This window comes from Lepidochelys olivacea, assembly GCF_965140295.1.
Source record: "Lepidochelys olivacea isolate rLepOli2 genome assembly, chromosome: 16".
NCBI lineage: Eukaryota > Metazoa > Chordata > Testudines > Cheloniidae > Lepidochelys > Lepidochelys olivacea.
This window is the reverse complement of record NC_140426.1, coordinates 22,589,327-22,609,538: the sequence shown is the minus strand read 5'-3', so window position 1 is coordinate 22,609,538 and position 20,212 is coordinate 22,589,327. Positions and strand designations below refer to the sequence as shown.

General features: G+C 43.9%; 1 protein-coding gene across 1 annotated transcript in view; it reads left to right on the top strand.

The window, feature by feature from the left end:
- KCNT1 (potassium sodium-activated channel subfamily T member 1) overlaps positions 1-20,212 on the top strand; it is a 168,899-nt gene that overhangs the window by 138,794 nt on the left and 9,893 nt on the right. The window contains exons 19-28 of the mRNA XM_084649953.1: positions 3,194-3,299; positions 5,907-6,079; positions 6,347-6,418; positions 7,174-7,308; positions 7,920-8,031; positions 12,622-12,723; positions 13,758-13,841; positions 14,348-14,476; positions 15,717-15,737; positions 16,663-16,966. Coding sequence (XP_084506079.1) covers positions 3,194-3,299; positions 5,907-6,079; positions 6,347-6,418; positions 7,174-7,308; positions 7,920-8,031; positions 12,622-12,723; positions 13,758-13,841; positions 14,348-14,476; positions 15,717-15,737; positions 16,663-16,966 — 1,238 coding nt within the window. The remainder of the gene's footprint in view (positions 1-3,193; positions 3,300-5,906; positions 6,080-6,346; positions 6,419-7,173; positions 7,309-7,919; positions 8,032-12,621; positions 12,724-13,757; positions 13,842-14,347; positions 14,477-15,716; positions 15,738-16,662; positions 16,967-20,212) is intronic.

Here is a 20,212-nt window from a genome sequence, read left to right as displayed (position 1 = left end):
TCTTTCAACTAATTCATTATTATTATTATTTATTATTATTTCATTACTTTTACTGTGGTAGTGAGTAAAGAGTCCTGAGCATGGACCAGGATGGTGGTTGTTATAGAAACACATGCCAAAAATGACACCTGCCTCAAATTGCTTACAGTCTAAGTACCCTGGGTTCCTTTGAAAACCCGAGCTGTGAAGTTTAAAGTTGGTGAGCTTGCTACGACTATTATTTACTATTTGTATTGGGATAACCTCTATTATTATTTATTTGAATTATTGTACCTACCTAAGCAAGCTGCACTTCTGAGCTGTGCTTTGAGTTGATACAATGAGACATCTCCCAACAATTTGCAATAAATACACATTCTTTGCAGTTTTTTGTTAATCCTCAATAATCAGGTGTAAACAATCCATCTGGGTTTACCATAACCCTGTCTCTAAATCTAACAGTTACCACTGATCTTGTCTCTTCCTTCTTCAAGGCACTGGGCACACATATATTCATCTAAATCTCAATTTATTTTGAATTAAAGATTCTCTCTAAAAAAAAGTTTGAGAGTTGCAGAAATTGCTGGAAATTAAAGATTTACAAGCCTATGTTAGAGCTACAGTAAATACTGCAGATTGTTCAGAAGAAAGAAAAATTAAAGGAGAGAGGTTTAGAAAGACAGGAATTGCCAGACTAGCTCAGATCAGTGGCCTGCTTCTGACAGTGGTCTGCACCAGTTGTTTCAGAGGAAGGTGCAAGAAACCCTGCAGAAGGCAGTTATTCAAAGAAGAAAATATTTGTAGTGCATAAACTATATTGGAGCTATAAAAGCACCAATCTGCAATTTTTGAGCATGCATCTTTAAAAGCAAAGATCCTGTGCTGAAGGGTGCTACTCTCTATGATGCCATCGGGTAATTCGATCAACCCCAGGGTGAAGGAACGAGAAATCATGCCTAGACAGGCCCTAGCTAAAATACAGTCATACAGTCCTGCCTATATGGATTGGAGTTACGGAACAATAAAATCAGATCTAAGGGAATTTGCAATCTGAGCTGCGTTCTGTGTGGGTTTTTCTTTTTCATCAAGGGACGCCTCAGTTAAATGTACAGCAATAAAATGATTTCATGTGGCAGCTGCTTGAATAACAGAAATTAGGGATGGTGGAGATCTAAGAGGTAATCTGGCTCCTCCGACTCGTAGCCAGTGCACAGTTGTTCCCCGCAGCGTATTGTCGAATGTTTTTCCGGGTTAAGTTCCAGTGACCCAGGCAGTGGTTTCCCTATTACGTCTCTTGGGTCACCATTCCAAAGTCTAATGCCTTCGCTATGCTAAGGATTTGCCACCCCCGAGCCCGAGTTACGCTCCACCATTATAAAGTGCAGCTTTCCTGGTTTACACTAGGAGTTTGTACTACTGCAGTGACATCAGTGGCTGAAGGCGGGAATTGGGGGTACATCCCTAGGGAAGACAAAGCCCAGTAGGCTTCAGCATTAGGGGATTTTTCTTGCTATCCAGCCTAAATTTTCCTTTGGTTAATTTTTCTCATGACTCCTACTTATATACTTGAGCTGCTAATTTACACCTGTGTGAAACACACAAAGAAAGCATGAGTCTGCCCTGGGATGGACAAAGGGAGAGTAGTGAGCCTGCTTAGCTTTGAATCAGGGACCGTTTCAGGTTCGGCACACCTGGCTGTTGCCTGCAGATGCTGTAAAAAAGCATCTGTCTTTTGTTTATTACTGAAAAGCTACAGGCACGAGAGCTTAACACTTAATACAACAATAATTTGTATGTACAGCTCCTGGTGCCATGGGGCTTTGTTCCTGATTGAGGCCACTGGGCACTCCCATACGATGAACGTTAAATTATACTATTGATAACACATTGCTAAGGCCTTGATCTTGGTCCTGTCAAAATCAGTGGGACTTTTGACTTCAAAGAGAGCAAGGCCAGTATTGAAGTGCAATGCAGGAGTCACCAGCGAGAACGGAAAAAAGTCCTCAGATCTGTGCTGTCTATTAAAATAGCCAGCAGGGCTCATCTTGGTATTTTGCATTTTCCAGTGGAGTGGAAGAACAAACCCAATGAAATTAGTTTACCCTTCACTAAAATCCTGTTAGCATAAATTAACCTCCCGAGAATAGTTTTTACTCTGCTTCTGCTATATTGCTGTGGAAACTGTGATTGAATGTTATCAGCAATGACATGCTGAGCCAAGCAGAAATTATGTCAGTGATGAATATGTTTATAAAACAGTGCTAGAGCAACACCATGTGGTCAGTTCAGTGTGTTCAAACATTAGCTTGTCAGACATTGACGGTGAAGCAGTTTTGCCTTATTCCCAGTTCCTTGCTTGCAGTTTTGGAGAAGCATCCCTTGACCTCTGAAGAAGTCACACTGAGCTAGAAGCACTCTGTGGACTTAGCAGAATTTCCCCACCAGCTCCCTTTCCTCTGCTACCTCAGGGGCAGGGAAGGGATTGTATTCTGCATTCTCCATCATTAGGGAAGTAAAATGTTGATTCCAGCTGTAAAAATATTAATGTAAAGTAGCAGTCAGTATTGCATTCATTTGTGACATTGCTTTAATGAATCGTTTGTGTGTGTGTGTTTCTCTCTGTGTTGGCTCTTACAAGATAAACAATTTGTGCAGATGCATGTGTCCACACTCACTCAAATTTATTTGGCTTATAATTTAACGTATACTTTTAATTACTTGTAAGCTGAAAGCTTTCTATTCCTTCAGTTATATCAGGAACACAAATTACAGCATGTCCACTATGTTTAAAAAAAACCTGCCTACAAATGTGCTGTGAGACTGTGAATCTGTATCGGGCTTGAAACTCTATGCCATTCTGTGATGTTTAGATTTAAGATGTGGGTTCAGGCCCATTGCTGTTAAAAGTTCTAGATGCCTTTATCTTCCACAGTCTGCTTAGTTCTCTGGCTGTCCATGAGAACAAAGTCTTTAAAAGATATTCCCCAAGCCTGGAAATGGCAAAAGTATTTTCAAATAAACTTATCTTGAAAAATTCCTAGGCTGTTTTGGAAGAATTTATAAAACATCCTTACTGTGATCTGCATAAACCCATGAGGTTCCAGTGTTTCTAAACAGTCTGTGTATGGACAAATGTGTTTGCCAGGGCAAATAAGTGTTCCTTGTGTGTGTGAAAAATATACACGTGTCCTGATGCATGTTGTCTCCTCTGCAGATATGTGAAAGGCTACCCCCCGAACTCGCCCTACATTGGGAGTTCTCCCACTTTGTGCCACCTTCTACCTGTAAAAGCCCCTTTCTGCTGCTTGAGGTTGGACAAGGTAAGAGGCTGCTGTGACAGTATTTAAAGGTTCCAGTGATGTTATTTGCACTTGCATTTGTGGCAGGGGCTTGAAGCACTTTACTAAGGTAGGGCAGCATTATTGCCTCCAATGGTGAGAACACAAGTCTGGGTGTTCAATTCCCAGCTCCACCACAGATTTTGTATGTGACCTTGGGCATGTCATTAAATGTGTGTATCAACTTCCCATCTGTAAAATGGGGACATTAGTATTTTCCCTAGTCTCAGGGGTTGAATGAGGATAAATACATGAAAGATTGTGAGGAGATCAGTATGGCTTTGGGGGCCATATATGCACCTTAGATAGATAGAAGTGCAGTTACACTGGGTCAGTGATAGGGATGAGAGTAGACCCTACATCTGCATATAGCCTCTTCAGTGGCTGCCAGGGGAATAGGTGTAATGCTTACCTGGGAAAACGAGAATGTGAAAACATCTGCTTTTTGACAGAAGCTTAAGTGCATGATCTGAAACGTGCCAGGCCAGTCCTGTGCAGACCCCACCGTGTAGCAGAATGAGGCACGCGGGAGCTGTGATTTGACACTTTGCCTGTCTGCTGGTGGTTACTTTGTGGCTTTGTAAAGCGTTTGCTTTCCTTGCACTGTTATCTGTGAGAGGGCTGGAAACATTTTATTGAAAGATGCAGGAGCTTCTCTAGTTTTCTGTGGTAAACTTTTTCTTTTAAGCAATAATTACATGGCTCTGTACTGATAACCCAGTTGTTTTCTGTGTATTGCACCTTGAAGTTCCCAGACAACTGGTGTCTTCAGTGGCAGCTGCCATTTTGCGAGGCAGCATGTTACAGAGCAGACACTGTGCTCACTCCCAGTGAGACTTTACTTTTGTTCTTCCTTTGCTTGTTTTTCCTTAATATAAGCTAACTCATTCTGAGGAGGGGCCAAACTAGTACAATTCGGCTGCTTTTCATTGCCCTGCCAGTGAAATTTAGTCTGAAAGCCTGATTAACTGAGCCTGGCAGAGTGACCCCCATTTAAGCATTATCTTCCAGCGGCATGGAGCCAACTTATGGGCTCTCACACCACTTGCCAGGACATCTTCATGCATCAGTCCTGCAGCTGTAGTTTGGCCAATTTTGGTCTTTTTCAGCTAGCATAAGTTAGAGCAGCAGGTTAACGGGAGTGCAAAAGTAAGGTTGAAGACACCTGTGGGACACATACTTAGCTGGTGTGAATAGATGGTTCCCACCAGCTGAGGATCCAGCCCTATGTAGGGGAACCATATTAGTTTTAACTTAAACTCAGAATTAGTCTCAGTGACGTGTTAGAGGCTTGTCGATCTCTAGGCGTTGATCCACAAGGGAAACATCTGAACTTCAGGGCATGCCTGGGGGGTTCCCCAAAACCAGCTTTGATTTCATTGTTGGGAACTGGTCATATAAAAACAGGTTTCAGAGTAGCAGCCGTGTTAGTCTGTATCCACAAAAAGAACAGGAGTACTTGTGGCACCTTAGAGACTAACAAATTTATGAGAGCATAAGCTTTCGTTGGCTACAGCCCACTTCATCAGATGCATTGAATGGAACATATAGTAAGAAGATTATTTTTATATGTATGTGTGTGTGTGTGTGTGTGTATGTATATATATATATATATATATACACACACACACATACAGAGAAGGTGGAATTTGCCATACAAACTGTAAGAGGCTATTAGGCTAATAGCCAGGCTAATAGCCTCTTACAGTTTGTATGGCAAATTCCACCTTCTCTTTATGTATATATATATATATCTTCTTACTATATGTTCCATTCAGTGCATCCGATGAAGTGGGCTGTGGCCCACGAAAGCTTATGCTCTAATAAATTGGTTAGCCTCTAAGATGCCACAAGTACTCCTGGTCATGTAAAAAGGCACTTTCATGTTTCTGATCTAAGTCACTGATTCAGACACATCCCAGTTCATCTGTTGCTGAAAGTTGTTACTTTCTGTCAACCAGGGGTGTATGAAACAAGTCATTGGCCTTGTCCCTCATGGGCAGGAGTCCTTATCACTAAATCCACTACAATAACTGTCCTCCTTTTTAGAAGTCTCAGCTGTGAGACCAAAGACTGAATAGACCAAAGACTGAACTCCCTTTGGGAGAGTATCCCTGCGAGTCAGGTTCAAGGCATATGTGGGGCAGTTTGGGAGAGCTGGTATTGGGTTAGGCCCGGTTAGTAGAGAGCTAACCTCTCCAGGACTGGTTACTCTGATCCCTTCCCGCAGCACAAAATTCACTTTCAAAACTTAAAAAAGGAAAAATAGTGAAAGTGAGCCGGGATGTGGGGCCATCAAAGCCCTCAGGCCCAGACATGGAAGGTTGAAATTTGGATACATTCCAAATCATCTCTAGATCAACTCTCTGCAGGATCATTCTCTCACTCTGGGGGCTCATGAGCTTCTGCGCAGCTCACAGCTCAGAGCCAAGCTGGCTCAGTGCTTTTGCCATGTCTGAATGTTAGAAGATTCCCCTTTCCTGGGGGAGAAAACAGCCATTTTATCCTTATTTTCCTAACAGTGTCAGGACAGATGGGCAGCTCTATAGACTGATCACTGAGCCACGGTGCTTTTCTGTCTCTGCACAGGGTTGCAAGCACAACAGTTATGAAGATGCCAAGGCCTATGGGTTTAAGAACAAATTGATTATAGTTTCAGCAGAGACTGCTGGGAATGGCCTGTATAATTTCATCGTCCCTCTCCGTGCATACTATAGGTCCCGGAAAGAGTTAAACCCAATTGTATTGCTACTGGACAACAAGCAAGTACTCTTCCAAAGTTGTTTTCCATTGCATCAGATCTTTCCTTGCATTCAAATGGGTGTTTCATACTGTGTATTTATGGGAGGAGTTAAATGGGTGATTTTAGCATTTTTAATATAATACCTAAAATCTGATGGCCTGATTCTCCTGTCGCATCAGTTTTTCACCATTGACGTCTGTGCATTCACTCCTGATTTCTTTTCCTCTTGCTTACTAGTATAAAATGCCCCTATCAACCTTCTTGCTGTTTGCCTCTCTTCTTCCAGGCCTGAGAACCACTTCTTGGAAGCCATCTGTTGTTTCCCCATGGTTTACTACATGGAAGGCACTATCGATAAGTAAGTGTCTTGTTTACAGCTATCCGTATTTACAATGTGTTGCAAATCAAAGGAGAAAATAGCCCTGATTCTGCAGAGGAAAATTAAATAAGCAAAGGGATGCTATACTGCGTACCAGGCACACAGTATCACTGGCAATAAGGACCAGTATTTACCAAGAATAATCGGCTTCACATGCAGCCTCTTACAGCCTAATCAATGGTGTGTAGCTGCTCCCATCCTACTTAGCTGATCCCCATGTTATAGGCATGGACAGCAGCAGTGAAGTTTGGATTCAGAGCTGAACTTCCCCAGGGCTTCAGGGGAATTCGGAGATGGTTTTCTCCATCTCTACTTCCAAGACTAGCACTGCTTTTCTATCGGTGTGTCCGGGTAGTTATGTGGACGCCCGTCACTGTAGTATCGGAGCACAACCATCTAGAGTTAGGTTAGACTCTTTCTTACCTAGCAGACATATCATACATTTGATGTTCTGGGTTCTCTAACTGGCACAGCTAAAGTTGGGAGATTGTCACATTTTAAGACCCTGCAACTATACAATAGTTTGGGCTTCATCTCAAGTTTTTCCCCCTCCTAGGATTTGTTAGTCTGTACTGGACATGGTTATGGTTATTTCAGTAGCATTTTGCATGCACAGGATTGCCGGGGCGTTTATTCTGTGCAAATACATGGGTATGTTTGCAAATGATCATTCAGCATCTTATTTTCCAATGGATTAACCCCCCACAACCTTTTGTCTTGGGGGATTGTTCCAGCCTAGACAGTTTGCTGCAGTGTGGGATCATTTATGCTGACAACTTGGTGGTTGTGGATAAGGAAAGCACAATGAGTGCAGAGGAGGATTACATGGCAGACGCAAAAACAATTGTCAACGTCCAGACCATGTTCCGGTAAGAAGCAGCTATGGGTTCTGCTCTGTGGTTTGCACCTGCCTCTCTTCTTATAGTTTTTTAATTTGTCTTAATGGAAACAAAAGACTCAGAATGGGCCCAGGCAGAGGGTGTGGTGGGAGGTGCCTATATTAGCTGGCCCTTTCTGCAGTGAGTTGAACTGTCCTTGGTGTGAGTGGGGACTCTGCACACCGAGGGTTTGCAGGGTCAGGCATCTACAGAGGATATTAGGTCTGGGTTCCCAAGTTGGGCTCCTGTGTTTGACATGGCCTGCATCTGGCCCTTGCACACAGGCATGCTAATTAATAAAGAAAGTCCTTGCACTCTATCCCCAACTTTGTGCATCGCCAGCCACGCTGTCGGTGTGCACCTATTGGTCACTCCAGTAACTAAATAGAATTAAAAGGGGGGGGTCAGTGAGGTGGTATGGGGGGTGGCCTGGCTTGTACAGCTTTTGGTGCTCTCACCCCAGCCTGTTTCAGATCTTGGATGGGGCACAAGGCCATTTCCACTCTTTATTTGGCCACATTTCAAAGCTGAAAGCTTCCTCCTCCCCACCTCCCTTGGAATGCGCGTGCACCAGACATTGATGAGTCTGCCTTCCATTGCAGGCTGTTTCCAAGCCTTAGCATCATCACTGAGCTGACCCACCCATCCAATATGAGGTTCATGCAGTTCAGAGCAAAGGACAGTTATTCCTTGGCCCTCTCCAAACTTGAAAAGGTAAGGAAGCCCCTTCATCCCGAGGAGGGTCTATGCTTTTCCTCCCAGACGTGTTTGCTAACAGGAAGCCTGTTGAGTTCCCTTCATGCCTGTGTTTGAAGGAAGGGTAATGTAATGAGTAATTAATTTACAGTTCTTCATAGTCCTGTGCTCTCCTGCTGTGCACTGCAGGGCACCATAGTTAATGAACATCCGTCCAGGATAATCTAAGACACGCAAATATGCAGGCAATTGACCTTTAGGGTCTCTGTGTTTCCTTAGTTAGTGCAACTAGCATCTCCACTCTTCAAAGCTGTCCCTGCTGTCAGTCTGATTTTAGTTACTCAGTACAATGCTCCCGCTGCGGTGGTGGGTTAAACAATTCTGCGAGAATAGACTTCTGCATCAAACTACATTCAGTGTTTATATTACATATTCCTTAGGCATTTTTGTGGGGTAGAAATAACAGCTGATGGGAAGGGGAAACATTCAAAGAATAACTGACCCAGACCACGTGAGTGTCTGAGATGCTGCATTGACCCTGTCAGACTGCTGTAACAAATGAAAGAAATAATAGTTTGTCACGGTCTTCTGCTGAGTTTGTGCCAGTCAAAACAAGGACAGTTGACATCTCTGATACTACTGCCTGGTCTGAGTGCCCTCTCTTGAGGGGAAGGTAAAAAATTTTCATTTTTCTCCCGCTCGCACACATACACGTATGTTGTACTGCATTCATGGTGTTGTGTATTAAGGGTGGTTGAACCAATTCAGAGAGAATAAAAACCAGCATAAACTCAACGCTGAACTATATTTACCACCTCCCCATCTCTCTCTGTTTTTTCCTAACTTCCTCATAATGACCAATCTCTATGGGCAATCTCTGAACTGAAAGGGCTCTAGGGGCTGTTCATAAAGATCTGTCATAGATAAGCTGTCCTGCTGGACCTTACTGTCATTGTGGCTGATAGAGCATCTATCCAGTTACTATTGGGCAGATTCTCCGTCGGAGAAGAGACCGAACTCTCTGCAAATGAACACTGATGTTATAAATAAGGCGCAGGGATTAGAGAGGACAGGACAAGTGGGCAGGGGCTCCATGTACATCCTAAACTTCAAGAGAAACAGAAACCCCCAAAGTTCTGCAATGGACCAAGATGCCAAAGAAAGCTAAGGGATTCTCCATCACAGGAGAACCAGCTGAATCAATCATACTTCAGTGGTGGAGTAAGTGCGAGGCTGGCTTTACTGCAAGAGATTACCATCTTGGTAGGATGCAATTACATCAGCAATGAATGTGCTGTCACTGGGCTGACGTGAAACATACCCTGTTGAGAAGGAGGATCGTCTTATAGCTAAGACATGGAGACCAGAGTTCAATTCCCAGCTCTGCTATGGCCTCCCCATGTGACCTTAGGGAAGTCACTTAGCCTCTCTGTGCCTCAGTTTCCCATGGGGACAATAGCTCTGTCTTGTTTATTAGACTATAAGCTCTTTGGGGCAGACACTTACTCTGTGTCTGTGCAGCCCCTAGACTGGTGGGGGTCTAGCAACATTACAGCAATGCAAATCGTAAGTATCAGGAGCTTACGTTGACTTTTATTCTTTTAAAATAACAAACGGATATAATGACATTTCTATTAATTTTATGGCAGGTAGACCCTGCACATGAGGTACACTGCAGTCTCTCAGGAAAGCTGTTAAATGCACGAGTGTTTTGATCCCCAGAGTTCCCTGTGGTGAAATGAGAAGCTTCATTCTCTCCCATCCGTAGCCTTGCCTGACCATTATTACACTCTCCATACAAGACTCCCTCTCTGACCACTTGAGGACAGCTGAGATTCGATAGCGGCTTTTATTAATTCTGAGCTGCACTCAGAGTCTGTTGTTAGGGGATCCAGGAGTAGTCTTAAGATCTGAGGTTTGGTGTTAATAATTATCTGAATGGCCCCAGTGTTAAGACAGAAATTTGCCACCCAGGGAATAAAAGGTAATTATTAAGTTAACGCAGTTTCAAGATAGCCATGTCTGCAAATGCCAGAGCTGGGCCCTTGTCTGTCTATACTGTGGTATCCAACAGGGGGTGTGTGATGGATGTTGTGTTAGACAGTTAGACAATATAGCTGCTGTTGCCTTTGAAGGGAAATTGTATCTGAGATGCTGACTGCATCGGGCTAGAAAGGCAGGTCTTCTGACTGCATTTGTACATGCTGCAAACTTATATTGCTTAAGGAAAAAATCTTTCTCCCAACCCTCCCCTGCACCCCCAAGTTTCACTGATCATGGGAGAGGAGAATGTATAACTAGTACACAGAACTCACCTCCGTGTGTTCCATGCTGGGGGGATGATCAAGGCAGGAACTGACCAGTGACGCTGTGCTCATAGATCTGCTAGTTATTACACCCTGCATAATGGGAATGCATCCCCGCTGGACGTTGCTGCAGGAGCCCCCAGGGTGCAGACCCAAAGGGTGGTTGTGGTGCTAAACTATCAGCTGTCTCTGGAGAGTGGGATCCAACGTCAGATCATGGCATCCAGACACGTTGCTTGTTGCTAGCTGTGAGCTTGGGCTGGTGTGTAGGCTCCAAGGTAATAGCAGCCTTCAACTACCCGAAGGGGGGTTCCAAAGAGGATGGAGCTCGGCTGTTTTCCGTGGTGGCAGATGACAGAACAAGGAGTAATGGTCTCATGTTGCAGTGGGGGAGGTTTAGGTCGGATATTGGGAAAAACTTTTTCACTAGGAGGGTGGTGAAGCACTGAAATGGGTTCCCTAGGGAGGTGGTGGAATCTCCTTCCTTAGAGGTTTTTAAGGCCCGGCTTGACAAAGCCCTGGCTGGGATGATTAAGTTGGGGTTGGTCCTGCTTTGAGCAGGGGGTTGGACTAGATGACCTCCTGAGGTCCCTTCCAACCCTGATCTTCTGTGATTCAATGATTCTCACTTCACCAGCGCTGCTGCTGCTTGTGCCTTGCTGGTTCGGGGACTCTAAATGCGAGAGCTGCCTGAAGGAGGCCAATTATTTTTGTAGGGATTTTTTTAATTTGTTTTTTCTCCAAAAATTTCCTTCAGGGGAAAAAAATTTTTTTTTTCAATGAAAAATACAAACAGGCCCCTTTCCCCCCTTTTCCCGAACCTATGGTTTTCAAAAACCAGTGTTGGGTTAAAAAAAGGCTTTTGAAAACTGCAAGTCTAAACTTTTTACCAAAAACTTTTTTACCAAAACTTTGCCAGTTTTCAGTTTTTGTTTTGTAGTGGGGAAAAATGGAGAATTCCTACTAAGAAGAAAATGTTCATTTGGACCAAAATGCCATTTTTCATCCAAAAAGTGAATCGATGAAAAAATGTCAACCATCTCTCTGTCAACATCTCAATGTTATGGCATTATTTAAAAGAAGGAAGAGCCCTGGCTGAACTCCCCAGGGGCGGTGGCTGTCGTGTGGCTTGTTTCTCTGAGCTCATTGCAAGCAGGTCCTCTTGGTTTTTAAGAGTCCCTTGGCATCATCGTTTTCACCATCTCCACGTATGATGTTGCCCAGGGTATGATCTGGGCTGCTGAATAGCTGTGTCTCCTCAGTTCTCTGGCCTTGGATGCCTTTTACACTGCTTTACTGGGGAACAGCCACTCCTGGCCAGTTAACACCCAGCCTCCAGCGTGTAACTTGCTCCCAGCTACACAGCATTGAGTGGTGTTAGCTCGCCACTCATGAATTACACTGCAGAAGAACCCCAGCAGATTCTCTAGTCCCAGAAATGTGCATCTTGTATTGCCCAGTACATTACTTGTCAAAACGAGCTCATAGGAAATCTGTCATTTCATCAATGGACAATGATACATACCAGCCTTGTTATCCTAAACACACTGGTTAGATAAAACAGTGAAACACATTTATTAGCTACAAAGAAAGAAAAGAAAGATTTTAAGTGACTATAGGTAATGAGGTGTAAAAGTCAGGACTGGTTACAAAAGAAATAAAAAGATAAAATGCAAGCTAAATGCCTAATTTAATTTTAAAATAAGTGAACTTAAAAGCAAAAGGTATTTCTCACCATAAGCTTAGGGCAATCTGTACCAGCTGAAAAGCCTCCCAGCCAGGACTCCACCCCCTGCCCCAAGTTCAGTTATTTAAGAATTGTTGTCATGAGCAGAGATGAAGGGGGAGAGTGAGGTCAAACATTTTTCTCCCCTCTTTATAAATCAGTTTCTTGTGCTAGAAACATCCTTGCTGAGTCATGGTGACAAACAGTCTCTTGTGGACTTGAGGTTTGAACTGTCCTTGTGATGAAATGCAAAATTCTTGTTCACACCTTCCCCAGAGAATGGCCGCTTAAGCAGGTGATAGTCCATTAACACCTGCTTGGGGGTTCCAGTGTGTCTTTGTCTCTGAAAACTGGTTTGGGCTTCCTTTTCTAACTTGGAATATGTTACAGCAATGTTGTATAGTAAAATTTTGTAATCATGTTGATGCACACATTTTACCAGAACAACAATGTTCAGCAGATTGAGTTTTAAATGATACCTCACCAGACATACTTTGTACAAAATGTATCATAGTCTTGTAAAAGTGGTGAACATAATGGTAAAAACTTTCACACCGTGTTCTTCTCTGTCCATAGAAAGAGCGAGAGAATGGCTCCAACCTGGCATTCATGTTCCGGCTCCCGTTTGCTGCCGGCAGAGTGTTCAGCATCAGCATGTTGGATACGTTGCTCTATCAGGTGAGAACAGGCCAACAGGTTGTGTGGTATTGCTGTGAATGCTTCAGAGGGCTAAGCTGCTTCTGCCTTGCAGCTGCTGGTGTATTAGGGTGGGGGTTCTGAACAGGCATTCCAGCACCATATCCCTATCTATCCGAGATGGGGTCCCCATCCAGAGAGAGGTCTTACCCTAATGCAGGGGGGAAAGAGCTAGAGGCCCCAGCAGGGGTCCCTTCCTTTCAGTCTTCTGTGATAGAGGATTCAGGTAAAACCTCCCAGTGGTTCCCCAGGCATTCATTGCAATCTCACTCATCCTCAGGACTCTGTTTGATAGATGGCTAAAGCCCAAGTGGGGTGAATTAGGACATGGCAGCTGCTTCTATCAGCTTCCCCAAAGGAAAGTCTGCCAATTTAAAGCAAAATAGAAATGGGGATATTTGGAGAATAGACAGGACTATAGGTCCAACCCTTCCATCACCTGCCTCACTCACACTAATAAGAGGGCCCTTCCATTTCTACCATCAGCCTCCTCGCTCTATACATGCTTCCACCGCTCCTTTAAACTGTGTGGCATCCCCCAGGTTTTGCGTATGGTGTGGTACGTGGTAAGTGTCTAGTTTAGGGACCCTTGAGCCATTTGGATGCATAAACTACTTTACATTGTGTCCACATTATATCCCTCTTCAGGGCACATTTTACTTTCTTCTTGTTAATGATGTTGGTTTCCTGTATTTTAGACACTCATTTAAAAACCGAATGCATCATGAGTTAAAACAAATAAAACTTAAATCCCCATGCCGTTTTCCCCCTTAAGAGAGGCAGAGAGAGAAGGAAGGAGTCACATGTGACAGATGTTAGTCACATCACTGAATTCACCTTTGGAATGTGCCCAGATACCATAGCTGTGGGCACAGTATAAGAAGCAAATAGAAGAGAATATAGAACATAATCTCACCTTCTTTCCAATCTGTCAATACATTTGTACATTAAAGTGAACAGTTGAACAAGTGAAACCTTTTCTCTGGCCTGATCTCTCTCTGAATTTCTCCTGTCAGTCGTTCGTGAAGGACTACATGATCACCATTACGAGATTGCTGCTGGGCCTTGACACTACGCCGGGTTCTGGCTACCTCTGTGCTGTAAGTGCTGATGTTGGTCTCTTTCAAGCTGTAATGCAGTGGGGTCACACAAGCATGCGGGTGTGTGCGTGAACATTCTGTGGGGACTGAATCTGGGACTTTCAGCCCCCAAACACAGGCCTCTTGAGCCACAGTAAAGAAGAACTTCTGTCACTGAACAGCAGACTGTTTTAGTCACGGGGGCTGGCCTCTAGAGAGAGACAAAAATCACAGCAACTGGGCCAGTGTGTTGGTTTCTCCATGTCATGTGAAATAAGCTCTACCCTTAACTCTGAACCTTACAACAACCTCCATCCCAAGAGAGTTAGATAGGAACCTCACAGACCCCCCCTGCCCTTCTTGTGGGATCAAACAAAAGCCCTGGATCGCAACATCCCTGAGCCTTGGAGAAGTTTAGAACAGGATCCAAGCTCTGCAGCTTTGGACCTTATCAAGACAGGATTGCCCTGTGGCTGAGGGGTCCCTTCAGTGGGAGCAAAGAGACATTTTTCTCCCCTGTTGGCCAGATGAAAATCACTGAGGATGACCTGTGGATCCGGACATATGGCCGTCTCTTCCAGAAGCTTTGCTCTTCCAGCGCAGAAATTCCCATTGGGATCTACAGAACTGAATCACACATGTTCTCAACCTCCGAGGTAAGAAACATAGGGGTCAGAGAGTGCAGAAAACCTTACTGGCTGCAGCCCTGGTGTGAAAGGTCCCAGCAGGGATAAGTCACTGGATAACATGTAGAAGAACTTCCAAAATGTGTGCAATGGCGTCAGTCAGCCTGGTCCCTTGCACTGTCAGCTTTGACCTTATAGCTGTTAGTGAACTGCATTATAGGTACAATCATGTCTGGCCAGGCGAGGAGAAATCCCATCTGAGCAGCTGATGGAGTAACATTTCTATTAAAGGACCAGCTGGGCCAGGCTGCCAGCAGCCAAAGGGGGCTCCCGATTGACTGGGGTTGGTGCCCAAGCAGTGGGATTGAATGGGGAGGGTGTAATAAATTTGCATGCGCTAGCCCCGTGTGAAACAGCTACTGGAAAGGAGGTTGGCTCGCCGATTCCCTGGTCTTCTCTTCTAATTTCTACATAGCACAAGGGTTTGTGTTAAAAGACAAATATGCACTGGTGGCAGAGGTGTTTGTGTTTGTACGGCCCCTGGCCCAAGGGGATCCTGTCCTGTGCTGGGGCTCTTAGGTGCTACCACAATACCCATTTCAAAAATCTTCATATTATTTAGTATTGGCACAGAAACAGGGTAGGTGGGGCTCATCAGACATGGCAGGCAGCCACCTAGGAGAAGGAAAACTCCAAGTTTAAACCAAGAACACCAGGCCTGGCCACCCAGTTTGTAAAAGTTGTGCCAATTGCCCATACTCTGTGGTCTGCACTGCCAAGCCTGGGTAACTGCACAAGGTGAAGGTGAAGCAAGCACTGGCATAGAAAGTAATGAATGCTGTTTGGAGCTGGGTAATTGTGGGATCCTAGTCTTGCCACTGGCTCATTGTGTGACCACAGACAGGTTAACGACCTTCTGTGCGATGCTTTGAACTGGGGAAGTGCTATAGAAGCCGTGATTAATTATTATGTGTTGTCTGTGGACAGGTTTACAGATCTTAAACAAAAAGTAAAGGAGTACTTGTGGCACCTGAGAGACTAACAAATTTATGCTTATGCTCAAATAAATTGGTTAGTCTCTAAGATGCCACTAGTCCTCCTTTTCTTTTTGCGACTACAGACTAACACAGCTGTTACTCTGAAACAGATCTTAAACCGTGGCTCAGACTGCAGGACTAGAAAGAGAGAGTTAGGATGTGATGGACACTCAGTGATGCATATTCACCACTAACACATATTGCATCTTCGTTTTGTTTTATTTCGAATGCAGCCTCATGACATCAGAACTCAGGTGAGTAACGTTTGTATTGAACCTGTGAGAACTTTGTTACAATTTTGGTTTTCTTTAAAATTTAGTGCCCTACTTAATGTTCAGCAAGGTAATGACGATCTGTATCCATCACGCATTGCTGTGAAAAATTCAGCAATACCCAGCATGGGCAGATAAGAATAGTTGTTTAGTGACTCAGTCTTAACTTTGAAACATGTTTAATCGTAAATATGAATTGAAAGCCATATAGAAAACTGCCACAAGGAGCTGAAGGTTGACAATTAGTTCAATCCAATCTATCCCTGTGTCAGAGATGCTGCAAACCATGGCACTATAAATGACTACATGCAATTAGGGTTCACATTTTATAATGGATATATGCTGTCATATCTGTCATGAGGATGAAAGGAAAACTTGGAAGTTCAGCAGTTTGGCCATCATGAGATAACATTATTCCATAAAAACTTCTGTGCCGGTGATGTTACATGCATTTATTATTATTATTATTATTATTATTAAATTCCAAGTTCACCACCTACATAGATTCTAGTATTAGAGGTTTTTGGGGTGGAGGTGGGGTTCAGAGATAGGGAAACAGTCCCTTGGTGTGAATGTTAGAACACTACCAGATAGTAGGAAAATGAAGTGTCACCATCGAATTGTCAGGATCCACCTAGCATCATGAGGGATCCAGGAGGTAGCAGTCTCAACATGCATATTGCATAATGTTGGGGAATGCTGATTATTTGGCCATTGGTGTAAAGGGGTAGACCAAGGTGGAGTCCCTTTTTAAGAATGGTAGCTGATCACACTAATACATTGTCCAAGTAAGTACCTGGTCCTACAAGGAGCTGGGCACAGCCAACCCCAGTGGAGTCAGGTGTTTAGTGTGTTTTCAACGGGAAGGTATTTAGTGCATCCCCTTATGTACTGCTGGGACTTCCAGTCGCAGATCTCAATCAATGTCGAGGATTGCGAGGATACAAAAGATGTCAAGGAACACTGGAACATCAAGACAAGCCATCACAGGAACTCCTGCTCGAGTGACCAGTCTGAGCACCCCTTGCTACGGCGTAAAAGCATGCAGTGGGCACGCAGGCTGAGTAGGAAAGGAAACAAGCACACAAGCAAAACAGCGGAGTGGATCAGCCAGCAGAGGTTGAGTCTGTACAGGAGGTCGGAGAGGCAAGAGCTTTCAGAGCTTGTCAAAAACCGAATGAAACACCTGGGTTTACCTACAACTGGATATGGTAAGTAGGTTTCGTTCTTGCTTACAGTTAATGGCTTTACCAGCATTGCGCCCCATTCACATGCTGATCATGTAACTTACCATCTATCCGAACCAAACCAGACACGTCCAGGGTATAAAATAATTCCAAAATGAAGCCTGATCCTCTAGCTTGTTCATAGCTCTGGATAGTACATTCAAACTTGGCATTCCCATCAACCTTCAGTCCTCTTGCCTTATAAATCCCACAGCACTGAGACGGAAAGGGACTTGTTTTCAGACACTGGTCTTTATTTCAGCAGTCACAAATAGCTGTGCGCACATCTGTAATTATTTGCAGGTGCAATAAATATCTAAATACCAGGTATAACAAGGGAAATAAATGTCTAAATGACCTAAATTACAAGTGCAAAATTTCACTCATTTATTATTTGTGCCTGTAAAATTGATGACTGGCTAAGGAAAGGTTGAAAATATTGGCCCCCACTCTATCATCAAGCTGGCCAAAATATCCATTTGTAATAGTTGCTAATGCTATTGTCTAAGAATTCTATCCCCTTAGCAAAGCAGGGAAGAAAAGAGCTCAGGCTGGCGCAATATCCCATCATTATATTTTTTTAATCCTTCAGCAAATTCTCTCCTAGAATTTTTTTTCTGTAGCTATAGAGCTGAGTGGTTCACTTCAATGTGTGTATAACTTAATAATTCTTTAATTATCTCATAACTCTCAGTAAAGCAAGTACTGTATGATATAACACTATGGCATAATGTAAGAATCTCTCAGTGCAATGATTATTTCTTCTAAAGTATTTTAATTGGCAGTTAACCCAAAAGCGTGTCTCACCATTTTTGGACAATAATCTGTCCCTTGGTTATGATGAAATCTTTAGCCCATGGCGTGCTTGTTTGCTTGTTTGTTTTTCTTTTAAGCCATCCTGTGCTACAGCCTGTTTGCCTCCATGCTACAAAAGCTTCTACCCTTCAGGAGATAGCTCCAGTCTCATACAAAATAATGCAAACCAAGAGCGGGTAACTGGAGCCTTTGGGCCAGGACCGTTGTGCACAGTGGGATTGTGGAGCTGGCGTGAGCCTGGCAATACATTTCGGGAGGGATTTTAGATTTCTGGTCTCTGTTGTTTGCATCATTGCAACTTTTCAGACATGTGGAAGAGAGGGAAAAGAACTTAAAAATAAATTTTAAAAAATTGGGGTGGGGGCTTTGAAGGGAAACAAAGATTTGCCCAATGCACCAGCCACTTCCACAAGCCTAGTTAAGGTAGAAGGTATTGTTCTGAGGGACCCTTCACGAGCTGGGAAGTTCTACGGTTGGATGTGGAATTGTGGAGCATTTCTCCCTTCTCTCCTTCTGCTCCCTGCTTTTGGACAATGTTCCAATGGCACAATGAGTTCATTTCACTTCCATGGTAGCTAATCAAATCAAGAAGAGGAGAGGGGATGGCTCTTTAGGCTCCAGTCCTGTAACTTGGCACATTCTGAGCCTGTGTGCAGAGCGTCGCTGAAATCATTGGTAGAGTCAGAGCCTTACAGAGTAAAGTCTGAGTGATCACCAAGCACAAACAATATTATTATTATGATCGTCTGAATCAGAGTGCTACGAGAAACACGGAGACAAACCGCTACATCTGCGTGACTGTGTAGTGACATTGTGTTGAACAACCAAGTGGCTACAGAGACAGCAGTGTCGTCATCTTCACGCCTTGTCACTCAAAGTGCTACCATACCTGAATTTAGAGTCTACTGGAGCAGGCATCCCCTTGCCAATTGGTTTACTTGCGTACAAGATCTCACAGCAGGATATCTGCTTGTGTGCCATTGTGTCTATGGGAAACAGAGGTATGTGAGTGGAGAGTTTGCAGTAAGAGAGATTAACGATGTCCAAGTTAGTATCTCACTGGCAACATGCCAGCACTATGGATCATCACTGAGCCTCGACAGCCCAGAATTAGAACTAGGAGCGACGTCCATTCTCCAGCAAGTTTGTTTCCTTAAAGAGCGGCAGAGAGACGGATAATGAAGAATCTAATCCAATATCCAATGAAATCAATGCAAAGATTCCCATTTTAGCATGATAGGTTTGAAGGATTGCCTCATTACATTCTTCTCAATCTGCTGTTCCCCCACAGTTAATATCCCAAGACTTTCTGCTGCTTGTTCTGTTGAACTAGCAGCCCTCCCTCAGCCAGGGCTCAAAGTCTGCAGCATAGATGTTGGCGTTTCCACCCCTCTTCACATGCAAATGCTCAAAGAATTACTGTGGTAGATGATCACCAGTTGTTGGCCATTGTAAGCTCTGGAGCCTTCAAGGCAGATCCAGATTTACTGACATGGATTTAGTATAATAATGCCCTGGGATATTATCTGAGGGGAAGCAAGAGAGTGTGTCAAGTAGTAGAATAAGAGAACCAAGAGAACATGTTTTCTTTTAATATTAGACAAGCAGGAAAGTTATATGTCCTAATGGAAAGATTGTTCCAGTAAAGTTACCAAAGGCCAGAATGACTTTGAAATACAGGCTATCCAAGAGCTGGTCACACAGGTCAGAGTGACTGAAGGTAGTTGTCACTTGTACATCTGCCTTTTCTTAGGTCTAGGGTTTTTACGAACTTGTGAATTTCTACAGCTTGCTCCTATGGGCTTGCACAACCCTCTAGCATTCGCTGGAGATTCATTCTGAAGTGCAGCCAAATGTCCAGGTGGGTGAATACTTGTAAACTGGAAGGGAAACTAGATCCTCACACAGTGGGAGCCATTAGACTCATAACAGCTCAAGGTGGGATGCTGCACCCCAGAGTGTAAATGAAATCCAAATAATTGGATGTGATATTTTGGATGGTGGGGACTAGAGCTAACTTCTGAAGTTTGATACCCTGCTTATCCTAGACTATATAGATACTGCAGCGTACATGGTTTGCAGGATGGGTCCATGTTTAGAGCTCTCTGCAACACCTAGGCCCCGCTGGACTCTCCGTCTTGTTCAGCTGGAATGCTACATTTCCAGGCTTGAGGAGAGTGGGGAGCTGTTAAATTAGATGTTTAGAAGACCTGGAGAGGAACAAAGGAGGAGGAGGCGGAAATGTGCTGCTGACATGTTGTGAAGTCGAAGGCTCCTTTGGACCCAGTGATGTGTCAGTGGACCAGTCGTGTTTGGTACAGTGCTCTGAATACATTATCACAGCATGTCACCTGTTGGTGTTTGAATATCCATGACCTCACAGACAGAATGCATTGATCTGCCTTCTTTTCCCTT